This window comes from Misgurnus anguillicaudatus, chromosome 14, assembly GCF_027580225.2.
Source record: "Misgurnus anguillicaudatus chromosome 14, ASM2758022v2, whole genome shotgun sequence".
NCBI classification, from domain to species: Eukaryota; Metazoa; Chordata; class Actinopteri; order Cypriniformes; family Cobitidae; genus Misgurnus; species Misgurnus anguillicaudatus.
This window is the reverse complement of record NC_073350.2, coordinates 21507039-21526803: the sequence shown is the minus strand read 5'-3', so window position 1 is coordinate 21526803 and position 19765 is coordinate 21507039. Positions and strand designations below refer to the sequence as shown.

The 19765-nt window shown below is 36.3% G+C and overlaps 1 protein-coding gene across 3 annotated transcripts in view; it reads left to right on the top strand.

Moving 5' to 3' along the window:
* plekhg5a (pleckstrin homology domain containing, family G (with RhoGef domain) member 5a) overlaps positions 1-19765 on the top strand; it is a 59707-nt gene that overhangs the window by 16371 nt on the left and 23571 nt on the right. For 2 of the 3 annotated variants that reach the window (XM_055184022.2, XM_055184020.2), the window contains exons 2-7: positions 2259-2338; positions 16643-16784; positions 17953-18052; positions 18568-18628; positions 18875-18966; positions 19106-19242. In XM_055184022.2, coding sequence (XP_055039997.2) covers positions 2259-2338; positions 16643-16784; positions 17953-18052; positions 18568-18628; positions 18875-18966; positions 19106-19242 — 612 coding nt within the window. Of the gene's footprint in view, positions 1-2258; positions 2339-12294; positions 12572-16642; positions 16785-17952; positions 18053-18567; positions 18629-18874; positions 18967-19105; positions 19243-19765 lie in introns of those variants that run through there. The other variant, XM_055184023.2, reaches the window with a different exon arrangement.

Here is a 19765-nt window from a genome sequence, read left to right as displayed (position 1 = left end):
GATATGGTAATCATTCAGTATCATGAATAGTATGGGTGTTTTTTGTTCATGTATATGCATCAAGGCTTGCACACTGTAATAGGGTGATTCTCATGAAAACTTGGTTTTAAAAATGTCAAGCATGAAAATGTAAAAATTGCTTAAATTTACTTTTTTTCCCACCAGACATTGAAAAACAAAGTCTGGAGTAAATGGGAACATTAATTTAAAAACTTTTACTTATCATTTAACACTTTTTGTAACATAATTAAAAAAATTAATCCTAAAAAATCTCATTACCGCAACAGTCAGAAAACATCAACAATGACATATTTTCAAAATGACGTGACAAACCTGAAAGAACATAATTTGAAGATTCTGCACATGCATTTAAAATCAAAGTATTATGCTTTTATTAATTAAATAATCATTTAATAAGCATCTGTTGCAGTAATGATAATCAAAATGTTGTGTAAGCATTCTGACAAGACAATATTTCAAATTTACTGTAAAAAATGATCTAACCTGGTAGCCATCTTGAAGTAACTGGTCCATGTGCTTGGTCACTCAAAATCAAACTTTATTAAAAGTCTGTATGTGTGCTTAAACTGTTCTCAAAAAGTGTTGCGGAGGATGAGAACATCAGGCATGGACACATCATTTTCCTAATTTTTCTTCATTATTATTATACATGAATATTCAGTAAATATTTTTTCTGTCATCTAAAGTAGTCTAGCAAAACATCCATTTATTTTTTTTCTTAATATTTTTGTGTTAATTTGATAAAATACAACATAACGCATGTTCAAACACAGCCGGACACATTGCGGTAATGAGAATTTCAGCAGAAAATGAGATACAATTTACAATTATAAATTCTTATGTTGAAATCACACATTGTGCAAGGTAGAACACAGTATTGTGTTAATTCTGATGCTTTTTAATGTTACTATATTACACATTTTAAAGCTAAAATCATTAGTGCCGTGGTGTTTCAATGGTTTCGTGAGAATCACCCAATATATTTAAGAGCTGTTTTTGAAAAAAAAAGTGCCATTACCATCAGATTCCATCCAGTGTACCACGGTAAAACGGAGGTACTTTTGTGTAAAGAGGCCATCGGTCTGTAAAACACCTGTATTGTTTCTCATATCTCAGTTTATTGTACATTAATGCATGCATTTGCAGATGCTTTATCCAAAGCAACTTGCAGTGCATTACAAGGTATATTTTAGCAGTATGTTTGTTCCTGAAATTGATCCCATGACCTTTTGTGCAATTAACACAATGCTCTACTACAGATAGGAACATTTGTTTATTTTTAGCCTAATATGTGCTTTGCTCTCTTAAGTTTGAGGTAGTAACGGCAAAGGCTTCAGTGTGCCCAGTTTTGAGATGGCAGTATTGCTAAAAAAATCTAAAGAGAATTATTCCCATCCACTTTTCTCATAAATCCTGTGGGATTCAAGGTAAAATGAATTTTACTGTCCTCACTGAAAGGAAAATCAGCTAGCCTTCCAGCAAACTTGTAATGTCTGGAAATCTCAGATTTCCGCCAACTTTTTCCTCGCCGTCTGTTAGCCTCTGCTTTTCCTCTTTCTTTTCCTTTTTGTGTTAATGTCAATCCTTCAAATTTCACTTTAGTCCCTCCTTCGGCATTTCATACAAGTGTAACGATTATAATTTTTCAACTTGCTGGAGAACAGGGATAACTTTTTGGTGTTGCGTATTTATTCAAAAAATCTTTAGTAAAATGATGACTCCAAAGCCAAAAATATACATCAATTTACAACATATTTAAAGGTATTTTTCTGGTTCAGATGAAATGTGATTTATTTTTTTACCTTTTGAGTCTTAAAATGATCCCGGCTCACCCCGCTAGTCTTCTGGGTTCTCTCATGTTGATGCTGCTGTATGACTGAAGAAAGCATACCATGGCTAGTATAAGTTGAAAGGTGTTAAACATTGATTTTTTTTGTCATCTTTCCCTCACACATCATTTCACTCTCCTTCAGTTTTTGATGAAGGCTTTATCTGACTTGCTTTCTACCAGCAGCTGCCTTGTTTCTTGTCCTCGCTGTATTTGTGTTACGTCTTTCGGCTCGTGCCCAAGGACAAATCCTCTACAGGCTCATTGTGTTTGTCTCCATATAACCTTAGTATAAAATGTCTCGATATTTATCTTTCATTCATTCATTTCCTAGAATTACAGATTGCTAGATACAGATTGAATTCCTGCATGTGGTTGACCTTTGACCTCTGCTTGTGTGTTGTTTCAGGTGAGAAGCCTGTGCAGGAGGAGAAAACCGGTATCTATTGTCAACATCCCAATTGCACGGAACGCCGGCTTGCATCTAAGGTAAGATGCTAGAATGTGTCACATGAAATTGGGAAGACCTATGGGGTAGAGGTCAACCGATAGTGGATTTTACGGATACCGATAACTAGGTTGGTCTTTACTTGCGATTTACCGATTAATCAACTGCTAAAAAAACAAAACACAGTGAAACAGTGCTGAAATGTATTACAAAAAGTAATAAAACAACAGTACTAAACCATGAAAATGTGCTAAATGAAATAAAGGTAGGATTTAAATAAAAATATATGAATTAAATTAAGTATTGAAGTAAATACTTCTGTGAAATTCTACCAGTAATGTGTAGTCTTGTACTTTATTTGCTTCTGTTTAAACATTTAATGATTTTCTAATCAAAATAACAAAAATTGATTGCAGTGATGATAAAAAAAGAGCTAAATTCAGATTAGTTTGATATGTTAATGCAGTAGCTGACAGCTGCATATATTTTGCTTTCTTCGTTATTAACTGAATGCAAATCAATTGTAGTAATCATGACATTAAACATTTGGATTGGATTTATCTGCGTGTATTTTGGTGTAGCCGTTTGAGTTACAACTAATATTATTGTCCTGTCAGCCTTGACGACAAACTTAGTTTCCTGCTGTTGTTTCTCTGCTAATGCAGCATCTATTCCACAAATGAATTACTTCATAATGATATGAAGCAACGGCACACTCTGAAAAACTATCGGCATGGATTTTTTGCTGATAGCCGATGGTTCCACCAATGAACTATCGATGCCAATTTATCTGCAAAATCGATTAATTGGTCTACATCTACTATGGCGAGACCCAAACTGGTACTCTCAGTAAATCATTATGTTTTTGTGAACTCTTTCCCCGCCATTGACAAGTTATCTCATCAATCTGCAATACCGCTATTATCCACCACAGTGTTTCCCACAGGATTTTGAGAGACTTGTGGAGGTCATGACGTCACGCGCTAATTAGTATATATGTGACGTCATCACGTGTTTGCGTTTGATCGAGTGTTGGCACCTGACATATGTTTCACTTTTACTCTTTCATCTGTCACGTTATATTGCATTTTAACACAACTGATTTCTATTTTTACATATTATCAGTTTTGTTGTCAGAAATAAAATGAGTAGACTATAGCCCTACTCGAAACACTGTGTTTAATTTCAGTTTGGGGAGAATGTCAGTTTCAGAAACAGTTCCGTGCCTCTGAGAAGTGAATTTGACTTTTTAAAGTTTGTGTCGTGGTACTCAGGAACTGACTTGCCACTGACTTGTTTTTTTCGCCTAGAATGCAAGTAAATGCTTCTTAAAGCACTTTTATATTTGAAAGAAATTACGAAATGTACGTGTATATTTACAGCTGGTCTATAAATCACCATACATTTACATTGAAGTCTTACTGCTGTTGCTCTTCTCATCAATATCAATGTGTTGAGCCCTTTTTTATTTAAATGTGAGTTTTATTGTCGCGTATAGCGCAGACATTTGGGTGCAAATTCAGAAATGAGATAATACACAGTAACTGTTACACAAAGTTACTACAAAACACGTGTGCAGGCATACCGCATAGAGAGGGAGAGAACAGGTGTGTGTGTGGGAAACGCTAATGCTAACCTTTCGTCAAGTCATGATAAACTCGATCCGTCTTATCTGTCAGTAAAATCTGTGACTGTTGACGTTTACGCGAAAAAGAAAGTATACGGAGGACCGGACATTGAAAACACCGCCACCTTTTCACTGTTATGTGAGAGAGAGAGGCGCGCGCTGCATGCAACATTAGAGAAAGGGAGAGGGCGAGCTGTGTGCTTGCATCAATGAATAAGACGTTTTTAACAGTAAAATATAAATTTTAATGGGGATCATGAGAAATTTATTTGTGGCGGCCAGTGTTGATTCCGTGGCGGTGCGCCACAAGTAAATCAATGCATGGGAAACACTGCACCAGGTTGCTTTCCCCTAGGGCAAACGGCTGTATGCCCATTTAAGTTTTGAGTATCGCTCTGCATCTGATCTCTATCAAAAGTTCTTTACAGAAATGCAATTATATCAGCTTTTTGCTCAAAATTTGGTGTTTGAAGAAACCTACCCATATTTAAGACGTGATTAAGAGAACTAATTGTTTCTTTTATTTATTATATTGTATATATTTAAAGAAGAGCATTTTCTGGGAGGCATTCAACTTTTATGAAAATCATGAAAAATGCTGGCGGGGAAGAGTTAATGCCAAAAAATGCCAAAAGGTTTGCCCAATGGACATATGACATGGAATATTTCAGCACAATAATCATTTATCAGTGTGCGTGCTTGGGGAACAGAGAGGAAAAACAAAAATTTCATTTTTCTTTGTGCTGTTACATTTTTTGAAACCAGAGGACGGATGTGATGTTATAGTCACCATTGCGACAGCTTTTCAGTGGGGATGCAAACATGGAAAAGTAAAACCACTGGACTCATACAGTATAAGCCTTTGTACGCGTACAAACAACTTGTTTCTCTCTTCCTGTATTCCTTTCTATATTTTACACACATACTCTTTCTCTATGTCTGTCTATTAACAAACATACACCCAGCTTGGTGTGATCCTTTTTGATTCTGTTATATTGTCATGGGTCCAGTGGTTTGACTGAAGAGCCAGTGTATTGCTGCCAGTATTCCTCATTCTTTCAAAAATCAGGCACTCCCATTTTTCCTCACTGGCAAAACTGGTGCCTATTCATGACCACCAACACTTTCCACTTTTGTATTTTAACAGGTGCTCATTTCCTTTAAATAAAGTGCTTCATTAGAGTGCCGCCCCATTAATATAACGACTGAATACCATGTATGAGGTTAAGTACATCTTAAAATAGTAATGTTGTAAGTAGGTATGATATTTTTGTGGTTTTGTGGCGTGACATTTTTACAAATATTTTAGAATTTTTGTAATGTGTTTGTCTTAAACTCAAAGCATTACAGTACACTACAAAAAAATCCTTGAAAACATTAGCATGTATTAGCGTGTAGCTCAGAACTGTCAGTACTGTGGTGCTTCAAACTCTGGATAGAGATAAACTCTTTATAAATGATACAGATAAGGTTGAGCATGTGTAATTCATTGCGGGACATCACTTTGATGGTTGATTGTCTTTTAGTGTCCTACATTTCCAGCCAGCACATCTTTGCCAGTGTCCTCCGAGCTTTTAAAAAGAGGCTCTGGATAAACACTTCTGTTTCTGTTCCCCTGTGATCGAAGCCAGACTTTACTTAATGTACCCGATGTTTTCCTCCGCAACAGGCACGCACTTATATCATTAACCCAAAAATATGGAAAGATGAGCTTATGTGGAGACTCTTATTTATTTGAAAATGTTTCTGCCGAAAAAGAGCGAGGGAAAGTTTTCTCAAGTATGCTTTTATGTGTTTATGTTTTGAGGTCTTTGTGGTTCCTTCGCTTGAGGGCTAGGTTTTAGTTAGACTTGTTCCTGTGTCCTGCAAGGGTTCAAAAAGTGACAATACACAACGATATTTTGACGATAGTTGCTGTTATTTGCAATACTTGATTCTCATTGGTCAATCGCTGCATTCTGTGGTGAAGCACTTTGGTGTAATGAGCGGGCAGTTGTATATTTGGCAGCTACTATCCTACGCTATGCTAGTTTCATCTCCCTCATTTCATTCTGCTTATATCACTTTCACATAAAAATAAATTGAACACAAATCAATATTTCATGTCCAGTTATTTAGTAAGTAGCTGTGTATTGAGCTGGATAATTTACAGTCCGATGTTCATTATCACACAATAAACCATTTAGGATGTATAATAACTAGGTGACCGTACACTAACTCCTACATAAGTGCTTATTCTAAGGTTGACTGTCAAGTTTTTGTGTGTAAATGTATTGGTATGTAGTTATGTAGTATGTGGAATAACTAGATTCATACTGAATAATTCCACATGACTGGAGTTGTAATATTTTGACACTGATTAATGTGTTTATGTATACAATACATTACTTGCGTGTTTCGTGCATGTGCGTGCATTCGCAAGTTCCTGTGCATGTGTAAATGTGTGTGACATAAAACCCCCAGTGAAATGGACCATCTTTATCACTCCCACGAGGGCAGACTAAACAGTGACTGTACTATAATAAATACAGACATTAATGGTTGACAATAATTTGTTTTAAAGATTAATACGCTGCTCTCAAAGACATTACTCACGAAGCTGAAGTCCTAGAAGAGGGTATAATACAGTGTTATTGGTTAGCAGATGGTGTAATAGTGTCAAGAGCTTTCAAAATAAAAACACCAGACTGTCACCCTGTCAAAGGAGTGCCAAATTCTTGATTTTACAGGCTTGAGTTATTTAAGAGAAGTTAAAAGTGATTAAAAGTGTTTTTAATGGATTTCTGTTGCTGTGGATTCTCCCTGACAGGCACTCCAGACACAGTAATCCTTAAAGTTACAGTTACGAAAATAAAACACTTCACAGACTTTACTGTATGAATTAAGTATACACACATTCGTATGAAGTACAACAGTTCTTTAGTGAAGAGCACAGAGTGTTTTATTTAGGGATGAATTAGGTTACTGTAGCTTTAAAACATGAGCGAGATCGCTCTGTTCACGTGCACTGATGACGGGCAGCCGTGTGTGTGTGTGTGTGTGCACGCGCGTCGGGTGTTTAAACTGTCAAAACTTTAAAACGCATGCAAATAATAAACTTTCGGCCTGAGGATGCAATTGTCTGCAATAGATTTGTGTTGTATACGCTGTTTGTTTGGGATGTGAAGACACTGTTACTTTGGGTTCACACCAGACGAAAGTTCAACGTTTTGTGCGAGTAGATTACATACAAAGTCAATGCATCTTTTGCTGTGATTTTTGTGTGAGCATATCAGTGAACACCCCTGACCACTCGGTGAGTTTCACGTATTTGTAAACGAAAGTTTAATGCATTTTAGGAAGGATTGTTCCTGTGCACCTGTACAGCCATTGTAGAGGTGGGAAGAGATAGAACAAACACCCGAAAATTCTCGGGCCAGCATCATATGTCCGAATTTTAGTCAAAACCGTTCTATTTCATCATAAACAATCTGAAAACAGGGCTTTAAGTGTAAAATACTGAACTTGTCCTTTAATAATGTGCAACTTTATTCTTTTTTATAAATGTTTGCAATTTTTTTATTTGATATTAGATTTTTCCCACCCCTTTTTTGCTGATCTGAAAAATAATCCGATCCTTGCCTCATAAACTGTAATGTGATAATAATGTCTACGTCAACAGGCCTAGGAAGTAAACTGTTACCTACAATCCATGTGGTTTTTTTATTCCAAAAAAAGAGATTTACATTGGAAACAATAACTTGTGTCACCGTTTACCTTGGGGTTTGTACCTCTTGCATATTAACATGTAGTACTAATACACAACGTAAAATCGTGAATCGTACCACTCTTTAAAACACACTTTTTTCTGGATTTACAAATCTTTGGGAACTTTTGGGATAATGTTAAGTACACAACTGCATTAAATATATCACACTCTGCAAATGTTTTTTTTTTTTTTTTTTAGATATTTTTAACATCTCTCTCTTTGTATTATGATACCTAACAGTGGAATGTGAGGCCAGTCTGAGCTGACTCACACCTCTATCACAACTATCTCAGGAGATACGCGTCTGAGACTCGGTGTGCTGCCTGAAACTTTTCAAGGTCAGCATAATTTGAAAATAAATAAATCTGCATTGAACAGAAAATGCTTTGTATTTCCAGGCTTCAGTACCTCAGTTTACCACCAGATGGAGTGAACTAGGAAAAACTTTCTCTTAGCATTCTATCATGGTGCTTAAATAATGTTATGGATAGAATAATTAAAAATATTTTAGAAACTTGAATTAATCAAATTAAAGCAAATATCTTAATATCGCTGCAGGAATGACATAAGTTGCATTTTGTCTGTTGTTTAGTCTTTTTTTGTGTGGTATCATTTTCATCTTGTTTATTTTTTGTTATTTATTTATTTTTCCTTCTTGCTTGGATACATGGCTGACAAACGCTAGTGGCGTTCTGTGCATGTTATGTTTTGGTGAACAGATACGTCAGTACTTAATTGATGCTGCCGTTTTCTCCATTGCTAAACAGCTGTTGCTTATACTCGCAATAGCACAATTACATTGATAACAAAACATACCACGATTTGAATCAAAAAGGGCAACATGAAAAAAAGAGGTCAGCCCATAATACTACTTAAATATCCTGTTTAATTCTCCCTTTCTCTTCTTTTTGCTACCACTTGCCAAAAAGCTGTCCATGTTGCCAAATACAGCTCTCCACTCTTATTCACTCCTTTAAAGGATGCATGTGATGTCATAAGACAGGAATTAAGACTCTGTGGATGAACAAAGAGTTCACAATGGATGACCCCTGGGGTGTAAAATTACAATTATTTTCTGCTCCGCATCAGGTATCCAAACCTTTGCCTGAAGCATATTCACATGTAACAACAGGCTTCAAAGTAAAAGCAAATGTCTGGAGATTTCCTTCCCTTTCCATTTTAATAATAGAGAACATGATACTATTTTTAAATGCTTACAATTATCTCAGTAAGAACTGTAATGCAATTCTTTGTTTTCTTTTAAAAATATTGGTTTCTATGGAGGTTTCTAAAAAATACTGAGAAAATGAGTATTAGCAGATAGAGATATTATACAGTAGTTGTGTTTACCACTTATTTATTTTATTTTAAACTTACACAATTGATTGAGTCAGTGCTAGTCAATATCCAATACCCCAAAAAACACTGTACAAGGGTAAGTGACATACAACCAGTGCTTACACTTTTAAGTAAAATCAACCAATAAAAGTCTCACTTGCATTAAAAAAGAAGCACTTCAGCTTTTCAGTTTTAGAATTGTTATTCAGGACATTTTCAAATGTCTCAATGCGGGGTACAATGAAAACATTTACAGTTTTCATACGACAAAACCGTGAGACAGCCCCAGACAGTTGTTGGGAATTTAGAGTCGGGTAAAAACAGGAAACGAATACAAGACTGACGTCTAAGTGTTGGCAATGACACTCCTGTCTCCCCATTTTCTGAGAGCTTGTCCTCCCTGGGGCCTGTTTTACCCAACCTGTCGCATTTTTTATTGCTTTGTTTTTCTGAGGCCAATACTGAAAATGGTTTAGATGACCTTTGAGTTAAGTACGTTTGCACATGGTCATTTTATTATGCTGTACAATATTTAAGTGGCTTAAAAGGGATAGTTCACCCAAAATACATCAGAAATAATTTAATATTTAAAGGGATAGTTTACCCAGGAATACTCACTTACTTGCCCTCATGTTGTTTTAAACATGTATGAGTTTCTTTTTCATTCTAAAGAGAATAAAAATGAGACATACCCATTTACTTCCATAGTTTTTGTTTTTCCAAATATGGACGTCAATGGGTACCGTCAACTGTGTGCTTATGATCATCATTTATATCAAAATATATACAACATGAGGGTGAGTAAGTGATGGGTGAACTATCCCTTTAAATATTATTAGGTCCTACTTAGTCCTGTTTTACAAGAGCCAGGCAAAGAATAAGAGGAAGGACGGTAAGAGCTAGAAAAAAAGAGATTGTGATACAGTAATGCGCTGGATTTGATAAAGAGAAGCTCTGCGTCAGGGCTTCAATGGCTTTGTTTTTATGTCGGATATCCTTACTCCACATGACACTGTCCCCTGCACTGATGCATTCTGGGAACTTGCCGTAGATATGTAGAAAAATTACAAAGATAAAAGGACACAGCACTCTCTGTAGGTTTGATACACCCAAGAGCTATAATAACACAGGGGTCCTGGTCTTTCTAATATCTTTCACGCTATTGTATTTACTGTATATACATGACTTTAAACTTACTGTAGTTTTATATTATTTTATATACCTTTTGTGTTTTACATTACTGGTGCACTGTTTTACTTTTGCAATTACAAATTAAATGACTTTTTTAGTTAGTACATAGCAGAATTGACTCTTACAATCGATTTACATTCATGCATTTGACAGACTTTCATCCAAAGAGACGTACAGTGGAGTGGGATTGAATGCAATGGTCTACTAATTGAACTACAGGTCGGAAACAGACAACGCCAATATTCTTAAACTGGTTACATTTTAGACCTTTAATCCGTGGCGGCTGGTCAAAGTTGGCCACAGAAGAAAGCTACTTTAACATGTTACAAAAAAGTTAAATATATAATGCAAATTAATACAAAATAATATCGTTTAGTTGTATTATTTCACTAATGGAGCTTTTCCATTGCATAGTACCACTAGTTTGGTTTAGTATTGGTCGGGTCAGCTCACCTCACTTTGATGTGGTTAGCTTTTCCATCAAGTTTAGTATCACTTCACAGTGGGAGGGATTATAGGCGTGTCGTTATATTTGCGCTGCCTACTGCTGTGACATCTTACAAGTGAGAGTGTCGTTGTACATTCCCATACATTTATTTATTTCTCAGTCCGCCACAGAATTATAATTGGCCACCACAAATAGATGTTTGCACATTGCGTTTATCACTACCTCTGTATGACAGTCGACGGCGCTCCACTGAGCCTCATTGAAGTAGCATTTAAGCATATAATTCTGAAGTGCTCGTCGCGAATGTTCGCCACAAACTGCCACAAAAAGTTTGTAAAAAAACTGTTATGGTGTCCCGGATTCTCAACCTGTGGATGTTTTTTATCGCTAAAACGGAGTTTGGGAACTTACAGCAGAGCACAGATTGCACTCGAGACAGTGCAAGCTAGCACTAAAGGTAAAGCTAATCTTTACATTTTAGCGATGACGCTGATAGTGATGATTCTCAGACCAATCAGTGATCTACAGTGTTTTCGCATCACGTTTGGTATCAGCCCTGGACGCTTGAAACCCCAACCGAGGTGGTTCGAAAAATAGTATCGGGTACTACGTACTGCGCCCAATGGAAAAGCTCCCAAAAGTAAGCTGACCCAGCCCAAACTAAACCAAACCGTGCGGTGCTATGCAATGGAGAAGTGCCATTAGTCATATTATCATTTTTTTCAAAAAATTAAAAATCAAAACTGAGTTTGTTGTGTGTGTGTGTCATGTTTGTGTCTTGGGCGCACCCCAAAAGAGTGTCTATGTAGGTCAGTAAAAAGGGTAAAAACATGTGACCTGAGGCTGATCTCTAATTGGCTGGTTTTGGATCCGTCTTGGGGCGCAGGACTGTGCGCCCCAAACCCTCCCACTTATGTTGTAAGTGAATCAATATTGTTTTTATGTCTTTGACCTAATGTGATTGGATTGTTCTCAGAGTCTAATAACCGGGTTGCAGATTGCCATGTAACTACTAGCTACATGATGAACAGGTGAACGTAAACAATGATTATCATTAAAACATGAATAACGGATAATTTGCTATATGATGGGATTTTTAAAAGTAAAAAAGTGTAAAGCAAACTCTGGTGAGTGTGTGTGAATGATTACTGTACGTTGATTAGTCCATTACTGATAATATACTCAGATTTACAGTTTCATAGTATATTTATTTCATGCTTTAGTTGACTTTAACAGTAACATTTTCAGCTTTTTAGCTAAGCGGTAATGATATTCATCACCTGATAAACGGCTATTTACAGACCTGCATTACTACAGTAAAAGTTTAATTTCAAGTTTGTATGCCCCCCAATTTTTTTGGCCGCCACTGATCCTGACCAATATACAGTGCTAAAACTGTTACTGTACAAGCATAGATGTTTCTATATTCTGTGCTGATCTTGTGTCAAACAACAGGGTGCATGACAAAAGCAGTGAGAGCTTAAAATGAGGGAGAGCTTTGTGCGTTTGTTTTTTGTATGGTAGGTTGGGCAACGGTTTCTTGCACATCATGGCAAAATAAGCAATCGCGGGTGTGGCTGGGAAACTACGGCTCTTACATTCCCTCTCTTTTAGACCTTTTGGTCCGTACACACTCTCTCTGTCTGCATCACCTAAACCAGATACACACAAATACAGAGTCTCTGAGCCTGCTCGCTGTTCAACGGCAGCCAGTGAGTCAGGAAGGAAGCAGGGGAAGTGGAAGAGAGAGAGAGCAAGAAAGCGGGGGCATTGGGCACTCAAAGGATCGAGTTATCCCGAGACTGTATGCTGTTCTCTGCCACTTTTTTATGGACTGCCGAGAAGTCAGCAGCGCGGGGGAGAGAAAGAGAGAGGCGCGCACTCGCAGACGCACACACCCATGCATGTGATAGCGGCATCAGGTGTGTGTCATGAATGCATTATTGTGTGTTATTGCAGGGCTGAGACAGTTTTATGATTGTTATTAAATAGTCTCTGAGCTGTGTGAAGTGGTGCAGATTTCTCCACAGATGTGTGAAAGGTCTCGGAGAAATACGGCATAGCTATGCTGAGGGGGTTTGGCTCATGCTCTCTCTCTCGCTCTCTCTCTCATATTTAGTTGTCATTTACTCTACTGAGAGAACACTCTTTACTTTCCTTCAATAGCCTTTTGTTTTGAATCCAAGTTTGCTTTACAGTAGATATTGCTTTGTAGGTCATCCTAAGTAAACGCTCTACAGTGACCTTTATATAAGGGCGTGCGGTGGTGTGAGATTGTTTGACTTCTGTTCAGGTCCTGATAAAAATCGTGAACTTTTTCCAGTCATCTCCAGGCCCTTTGAAAGTTATTGCGATCACAAGCTGCTTTTAATAATCTGCCTCTACATTTTCCGTTGAGGTCATGTGGGGCAATGCTAGAGATGCGTTTTGCCCTCACTGCGTCTTGTTGACCTGCCAAACTTTGTGGACCTAAGACAAACTATGTAAATGTAAGATGTTAGTGTTAGCGATTAGATTTTTTTAAATTAAATATTTTGGAAATTTTAATTTGATTTAATGTGCATTTTCTGTTGCATCATGCTGTTATATCAACATTACGTTGGTCAGTCTGTTGTCCGTGTAATGGAAAATTTGGTATTAACAGATTTTAATATAGTTTGGTTCACTCTCTGACAAAGTGGTACAAAAGCTGCGACTGGAATCCTTTAAACTGCATCATTTAGGTACAGATATGTGTACATTTGGTACCAATATGAAATTTTGAGGTAATAAAGGTACAAATGTGTCCTTTTTGAAAGCGTACCACTATATTGATCGCAGTGTATGTTTTTATGTGAGTGTTGAGAGGTTTATTATAATTTTTGTGGCATTTTTAGCCGACAATTTGTACTATAAACACATTCCATTTTATACAGATATGCATGTACTGTATATGTAAGAGATTTGCTTGGCCTGATGCAGAAGACCATTAGCAATGACTGTCCATTTCATTTTAATCTTCTTGACATTAGCTGAACTCTAACTGTATATATTAACTAGGCAAAACGTACAAAGTCATAAAAAGTAGACTGAAAGCCTTTGAAATGAATTTGTACTTACTGTAACTCATTACAAATGCATTTCATTTATCAAGTAAGTAGATTGAGTAATAAAATATTCCAGGTAGGATAAGGTAACAGTCTGGCTTTGCTCTTTTTCGAAAGCTGGAAGCTATATAAGGAAATATTATATAATCGATCATGATTGCATATCCTCACATTTTCAGTCATTATGATCGTTTTTCAATGTTTGGTTTTTATGATTATATAATCTCTAGACTGTGCCAGTTTTCCTGTTCTCAATTTGTTTGCTGAGACATACCATCTCTGCTGCTTACTAACTTTTTGAGGTTTTCTCCCTGAAAGTTTTCAGTCAGCCGTCGCTGTGTAGCATCCAGGAGATGCATTTGTTTTGGCACTTTGAGAAGGGTTGGCTTGTGATCGTTGAGTGGATTTCATGTGAACTCCATGCTGGGTTGAGATGGAGGGCTAAATCAAGCCTCTGTGTGTGTGCTGAATATGTTTGTGTGCCATTAAATTTTATTTTAACCTTTGTTACTCACTGCATTTGAATGGGGCCTGATCTGGCAAGTTCATGCAAACCTGATGATTCATCATGACAAAAAATGTATTCTAAAGAATACTTGTTTGTTTCAGAGGAGCACATTTTTTTTAAATTTGTACATCGGATTTGCATTTGATTAGAGACATAGAAATAGTGCAATATACATTTTTTAAATTTGTCACTTCATTATGCTTTTTTGTTAAAGTCCCTGTTCAGTCTGATACCACAGAAAAATGTGTTATTAAACACCCAATCAACTTTGAATGCTGGAAAAACCTGCAATTAGATAAAAAAGTAGTGCTGCGGGCAAAGATTAATCGCGATTAATCGCATACAAAATAAAACTTTTTTTCGCATAATATATGATTGTGTGCGGTGTGTAATTATTATGTATATTTAACCACACACACATACATGTATTCATTTCAGAAATTATATCATTATATCATATAGATCAGTGTTTCCCAATTTTGGTCCTCGAGTACCCCCTTCCAGAAATTTTTAGATGTCTCCTCATTACAAACACCTGATTCAACTAATCAGTCTCCTTCCAGAATGGATAGCATTTCTCCCTAACAAGCTGTTGAGTAAAATCAGGTGCGCTAGATAAGGAGACATCTATAACTTTCTGGAAGGGGGTACTCGCGGACCAGGATTGGGAAACACTGATATAGAATATATAAAAATAGAAACAAATATATATATATAAACATGTAAATATTTCTTAAATACATACATGAATGTGTGTGTATTTATATAATAATTACACACAGCACACGCCCGTATATTATGCAAAAAAATCACTTTTATTTTGTATGCGATTAATCGCGATTAATCTTTGCCCAGCACTAAAAAGTTATCAAAATCTTTGAAAAATAGGCTTCATTTTATGCTCTCAGGCAGTGAGGACATGCCCACTGTTTGCACTGAAACCACGCCCACTTGGGGTAAAGCTGCCGTCTTTCTTAAATACAGCTACCAACTGAATGGGTGCTTGCACTTGTGTTAGGGGCGTGGCCATGCGCGGTGGCTCAAGTGCGTCATTGAGCCACCGTTTTAATCTTGTCCAAACAATCCTGATCACAGAAATGGTGAAAAATTGTTTTCCAATCTTACTCTGCAATTCAGTACTACATAGTTTACAACAGTGGTCTCCAATAAAGTGCTTGCGGGCACCAGGTTGCCTGCATGGAGTCTGCGAGTTGCACGCCAAACACATTAAAATTGAGACTTTTAGTAGAATATTTTTTTCATATTTTATATTAGCTTGGCTTCTTTTATGTATGTTTAGATTTCAAACAATGATACAACATATATCAAGGAATAAAATAAATAAAATTAAGTAAAACAAAAAAGTTTTTAATAGACTATATCAAAAAAGTAGCGCTCCAGATTGTTTTATCCATTGTGGTAGCCCTTGCTCACAAAAAGGTTGGAGACCCCTGGTTTACAGTCTCAGCAATACATTAATAGGGGCGGTTTCCTAAACAGGGATTATCTTAAACCAGGACTACGCCTTAAAACTTTACGGGGCGGTTTCCCGGACAGGGATTAGACTAGTCCTAGACTAAAATAAATGTAAGAGCTGTCCAAACTGAAAACAACTTGCACTGACATATCTTTAAAAAATACATAAGTGCCCTTTGTTTGCCTCAAAAGTATGCACAAAAGTAATGTTTTTAGTAAGGCATGTGTGTTAAAACTAGTTATATTTCCTAATTAAACTTGAGCCTAGTCCTGGCTTAAGCTAATCTCTGTCTGGGAAACCACCCCTACTTGTGTGCATTTGAGGCAAAACAAAGGGCACTGATGTATTTTAAAATATGTCAGTGCAAGTTGTTTTCAGTTTGGACAGCTCTTAAATTTATTTTAGTCTAATCCCGGTCCGGGAGACCGCCCCATAATGTGTTTAGAAACAATTTTTAAGATTGACTTTACAGAAACTTTAATATATATTCTCAGATTAAACTGTTAATTTCCTAGTATAAATCCCAGATTTTAAATGTTGACACTTGAACCCTTCATGTAAGTTAATAGTCTCATAAAATCAACTAAAACTGTTTGAGAGGAAGCCAAAAAACATCTTTCGTAGAGACTCTGTGTTTCACTTGTTGCTCTCTCTTGGTTTTGGCTTCATCGGTTATAAAGCACATCAAGAGAACAATAGAAGGAAGTTCAGAAGTAGGAGGTCTTAATCCCTCTTTATTTTTCTATCTTTCCACACTTTTTTGTTTCCCGTTGCTGTTGCCTCAGAGCTTGTCTCACAATGTTTTTTTTTTGTAACATAACACAGTGTTTTGTTTGATCCAAACCATTAGATTTCATTTGTGGGATTTTCCATAGCTATGTGTTTGCATTTTTACTTAATTCTTTTCTGATTTCTGCTTCAGGTTTGTCACCACCCTTCTTGTCAGGACCTACGAGACGGCAGCCCACTCCACCTCTGTGAGTCATGTGACTCAAGCTGCCATCCGGTCGCCTGTGAGGGCATGCACTTTGACAGGCATCCACGATTTGACCTGCAGCCACAAGGTAAAGACTTTATTAATAATAATCAGTCAGGCTTTTGACTTGTCAAGCAAATCATTTATTTTAAGAACTATCTAATGCAGATGCATTTGGGAAATTTTTCAACTTTTTTATAATCCCTAGATTTATTTTTAAAGAAAATATTTTCTAAATCCTACTTTTGATAGATATATTTTTTATCTGTTTTTCCTTATTTTTAAGAATGTTGGAGTTTTGCATTTCATGATTGTTGACTTGTTTTTAAGTTACACCACTTGACTTTGCCTGATGTTAAAATGTAAAGAAAAAATCAATAGCAAGCACTGTGAACAATTGTATTTTTCCAATATGTTTAGATTTGGTTATAATGGAAATAAGAGTTGATGTGAGCCAGAAAGATCAGAAATGCAATTTAGTATAGTAATAATATTAAGGGATGTTTATAAAGTGCTTTAAAAGTAGGTCCTAAAAGTGCTGTACAATCAGTAAAACACAATACAACTATATCAATTATATGTAATCATACTCAATAAAACACAGAAGGTATATCAATAGTCAATTTAAGGCCAAACAATGTTTTATAATGTCTACAAATGCTTTATAGGTTTTGAATCATGATCTGATCCGTATTTGGGATGTTTACCAATTCAGCCAGTATTTAAAAAATGTAATTCCGATATCAAGTTGTTAAAGGTGAAATCGATAACTTATATGTTAATATTATAACTTGCATATTCATATTAATGCAGCTATAAAATAAATGTCCTCTTTTGAGACCTGGATGACACTTTATGGTCGTTCAAATCAAACTTTTTGGGGTGGTTTCCCGGACAGGGATTATCTTAAAACAGGACTAGGCCTTAGTTAAATTAGGGTATTTAAGTCGTTTCTAAAACTATAATTTATAAATAAACACTACTGGTGAGCATTTTGAGACACAACACTTGATATATTTTAAGATATGTCAGAGCACATTACTTTTCATACAAGACAATACTAACATTTAAGTTAGTGTAGGACTAAGCTTAAGTCCTGTCTGGAAAACCGCCCCTTTGTCTCTTGAGTAAGTTTAAGAGACTTTTTGTTTCATGAGTATAAGAGACAAGTCACAGTTTGACTTAAATGACCCTGGTATTATTATTACCATCTTCTGGCAGGATGTTAGTCTTACATCACTTCCTGTCCCCCACAGGTTCCATTCTGGCCCGGAACGTGTCCACTCGTTCCTGTCCGCCTCGCACCGGCCCCCCTTCTGACATGGAGGACGGAGAGGAGGGGTGCTCTGACCTAGGGTCGGTTCTTTTACACTTTTATCCTTCCATATTTCCATTTGTTATGGACACGTTTGGGGTTTGCTAATGTGCGATATAATGAAAGAGGAAGTCTGCGTACTTTCCAGTGGCGTCATTGGTTGGAGAACATCTGGGATTTGACTATCTGTTTTTGACGATCAAACTGCTTTAGGATATGGAAAAATTACGGACATTGTACAAGCTCTGTCTTGATGAACTGGCATAATACTGAGTTGGTTTAGATTACATGATGTGACATTTGCTCATTATGGGTTAGTTTACACAATTTACTCTTCTTTACACTAGACCTCCTTAACTTATAGGACTTCTTTTTGATGGAATAATTTTTTTAATAAACAACATTTCTAAGTCAGCTTTTTGTAACAGACTGAAATTTAAGCCATTATTTGCTAAAAGACTTGACATCCAAGGGAGAGATGTAGTGATTTACAATTCATGGAAATAACTAATTTTTAACCGTGTGGTTAAAGCAATACTTTCTTGTTTTTTCTCAGGGTTTGCAAGACTGGAGGGATGAAACTGGTTAAAAAGAAGACCAGACGCAGACACACAGATGTAAATAAAAAATCACATTCTGATTTTTATTAAGTTTGTGTACCACAAGAACAATGAATGTTTTGTTTTTGGAGGCAAGACTTGATTCTGAGTCATTGCTTTTGACCCATATCTCTTTCGGATGGATTAATCATAGTCTGCATTAGTTATCATCAATCATGTAGAGTCATGGATTTGGCTTGAAATACTAGCTGTAACTTGGTTGCCTAATAACATAATGCAACTGTATATTACCATCTCCTGTAGGATCCCAGCAAGGAGTGCTTTACTTTAAAGTTTGACCTCGATATTGACGTTAGCATGGAGATTGTTCCAGCAGCCAAGAAGAAAACCTTAAGGTGATTTTGTTTTTAGACCCCTAGGTGGTGCAATAAACACATTTACCAGTATACTAACCAATAATGCACGTCTAAATCTTTAACAACTATCCTATAAAAATATCTACCGTCATAACCTTTAAGTCGATTTGCATTTCAGAGAGGTCCTGGGAGCAGTGTTTGAGAGAAAAGGCATTGAGCTGTCACGGGTCGACCTGTTTTTAGATCAGTCAAACACTCCGCTTTCACTGGGATTTGAAGCTTACCGCTTTGGTGGCCACTACCTCAGAGTACGAGGTAATTAAATGCTTGTATTAAACATTGTAGTTTGCAACACAACACACAATGCAATATATATTATGTAATAAATGCATACAGTGCATAATATGTGGTACATAGATATGGCATATGCATTTAATGTCTCAAAGACTATTCAGAATAATTAAGGGAAGTCTCTTTCCTTTCCAGAAAGTTCTCAATGTTTCACCATTTTGAACAGGAGTGAGGAATGTTTTTAATACCCAAATTTTGGCCAGCACATTAAACTTCTCTCGGAATTTAGAAATGAATCAAGCGTAACATTCAACCATTAAAATGTATTTTTCCATTAAAGTCTTCAAGTAAATAACTGGAATTGCGCTTATCTTCTGCCTTGTAAAACAGTACATTTGAAAATTGATGGACAATTATTATATTTTAACATTAGAAATACTACTGTGACTAAAGAGCTTACTGGTGGATTACAGAAACATAAAAATGATTTTGGCAATCAGCAATACTTAGTTTAGGGTAGCTGTGTAATATTACTTCTGAAGTAACG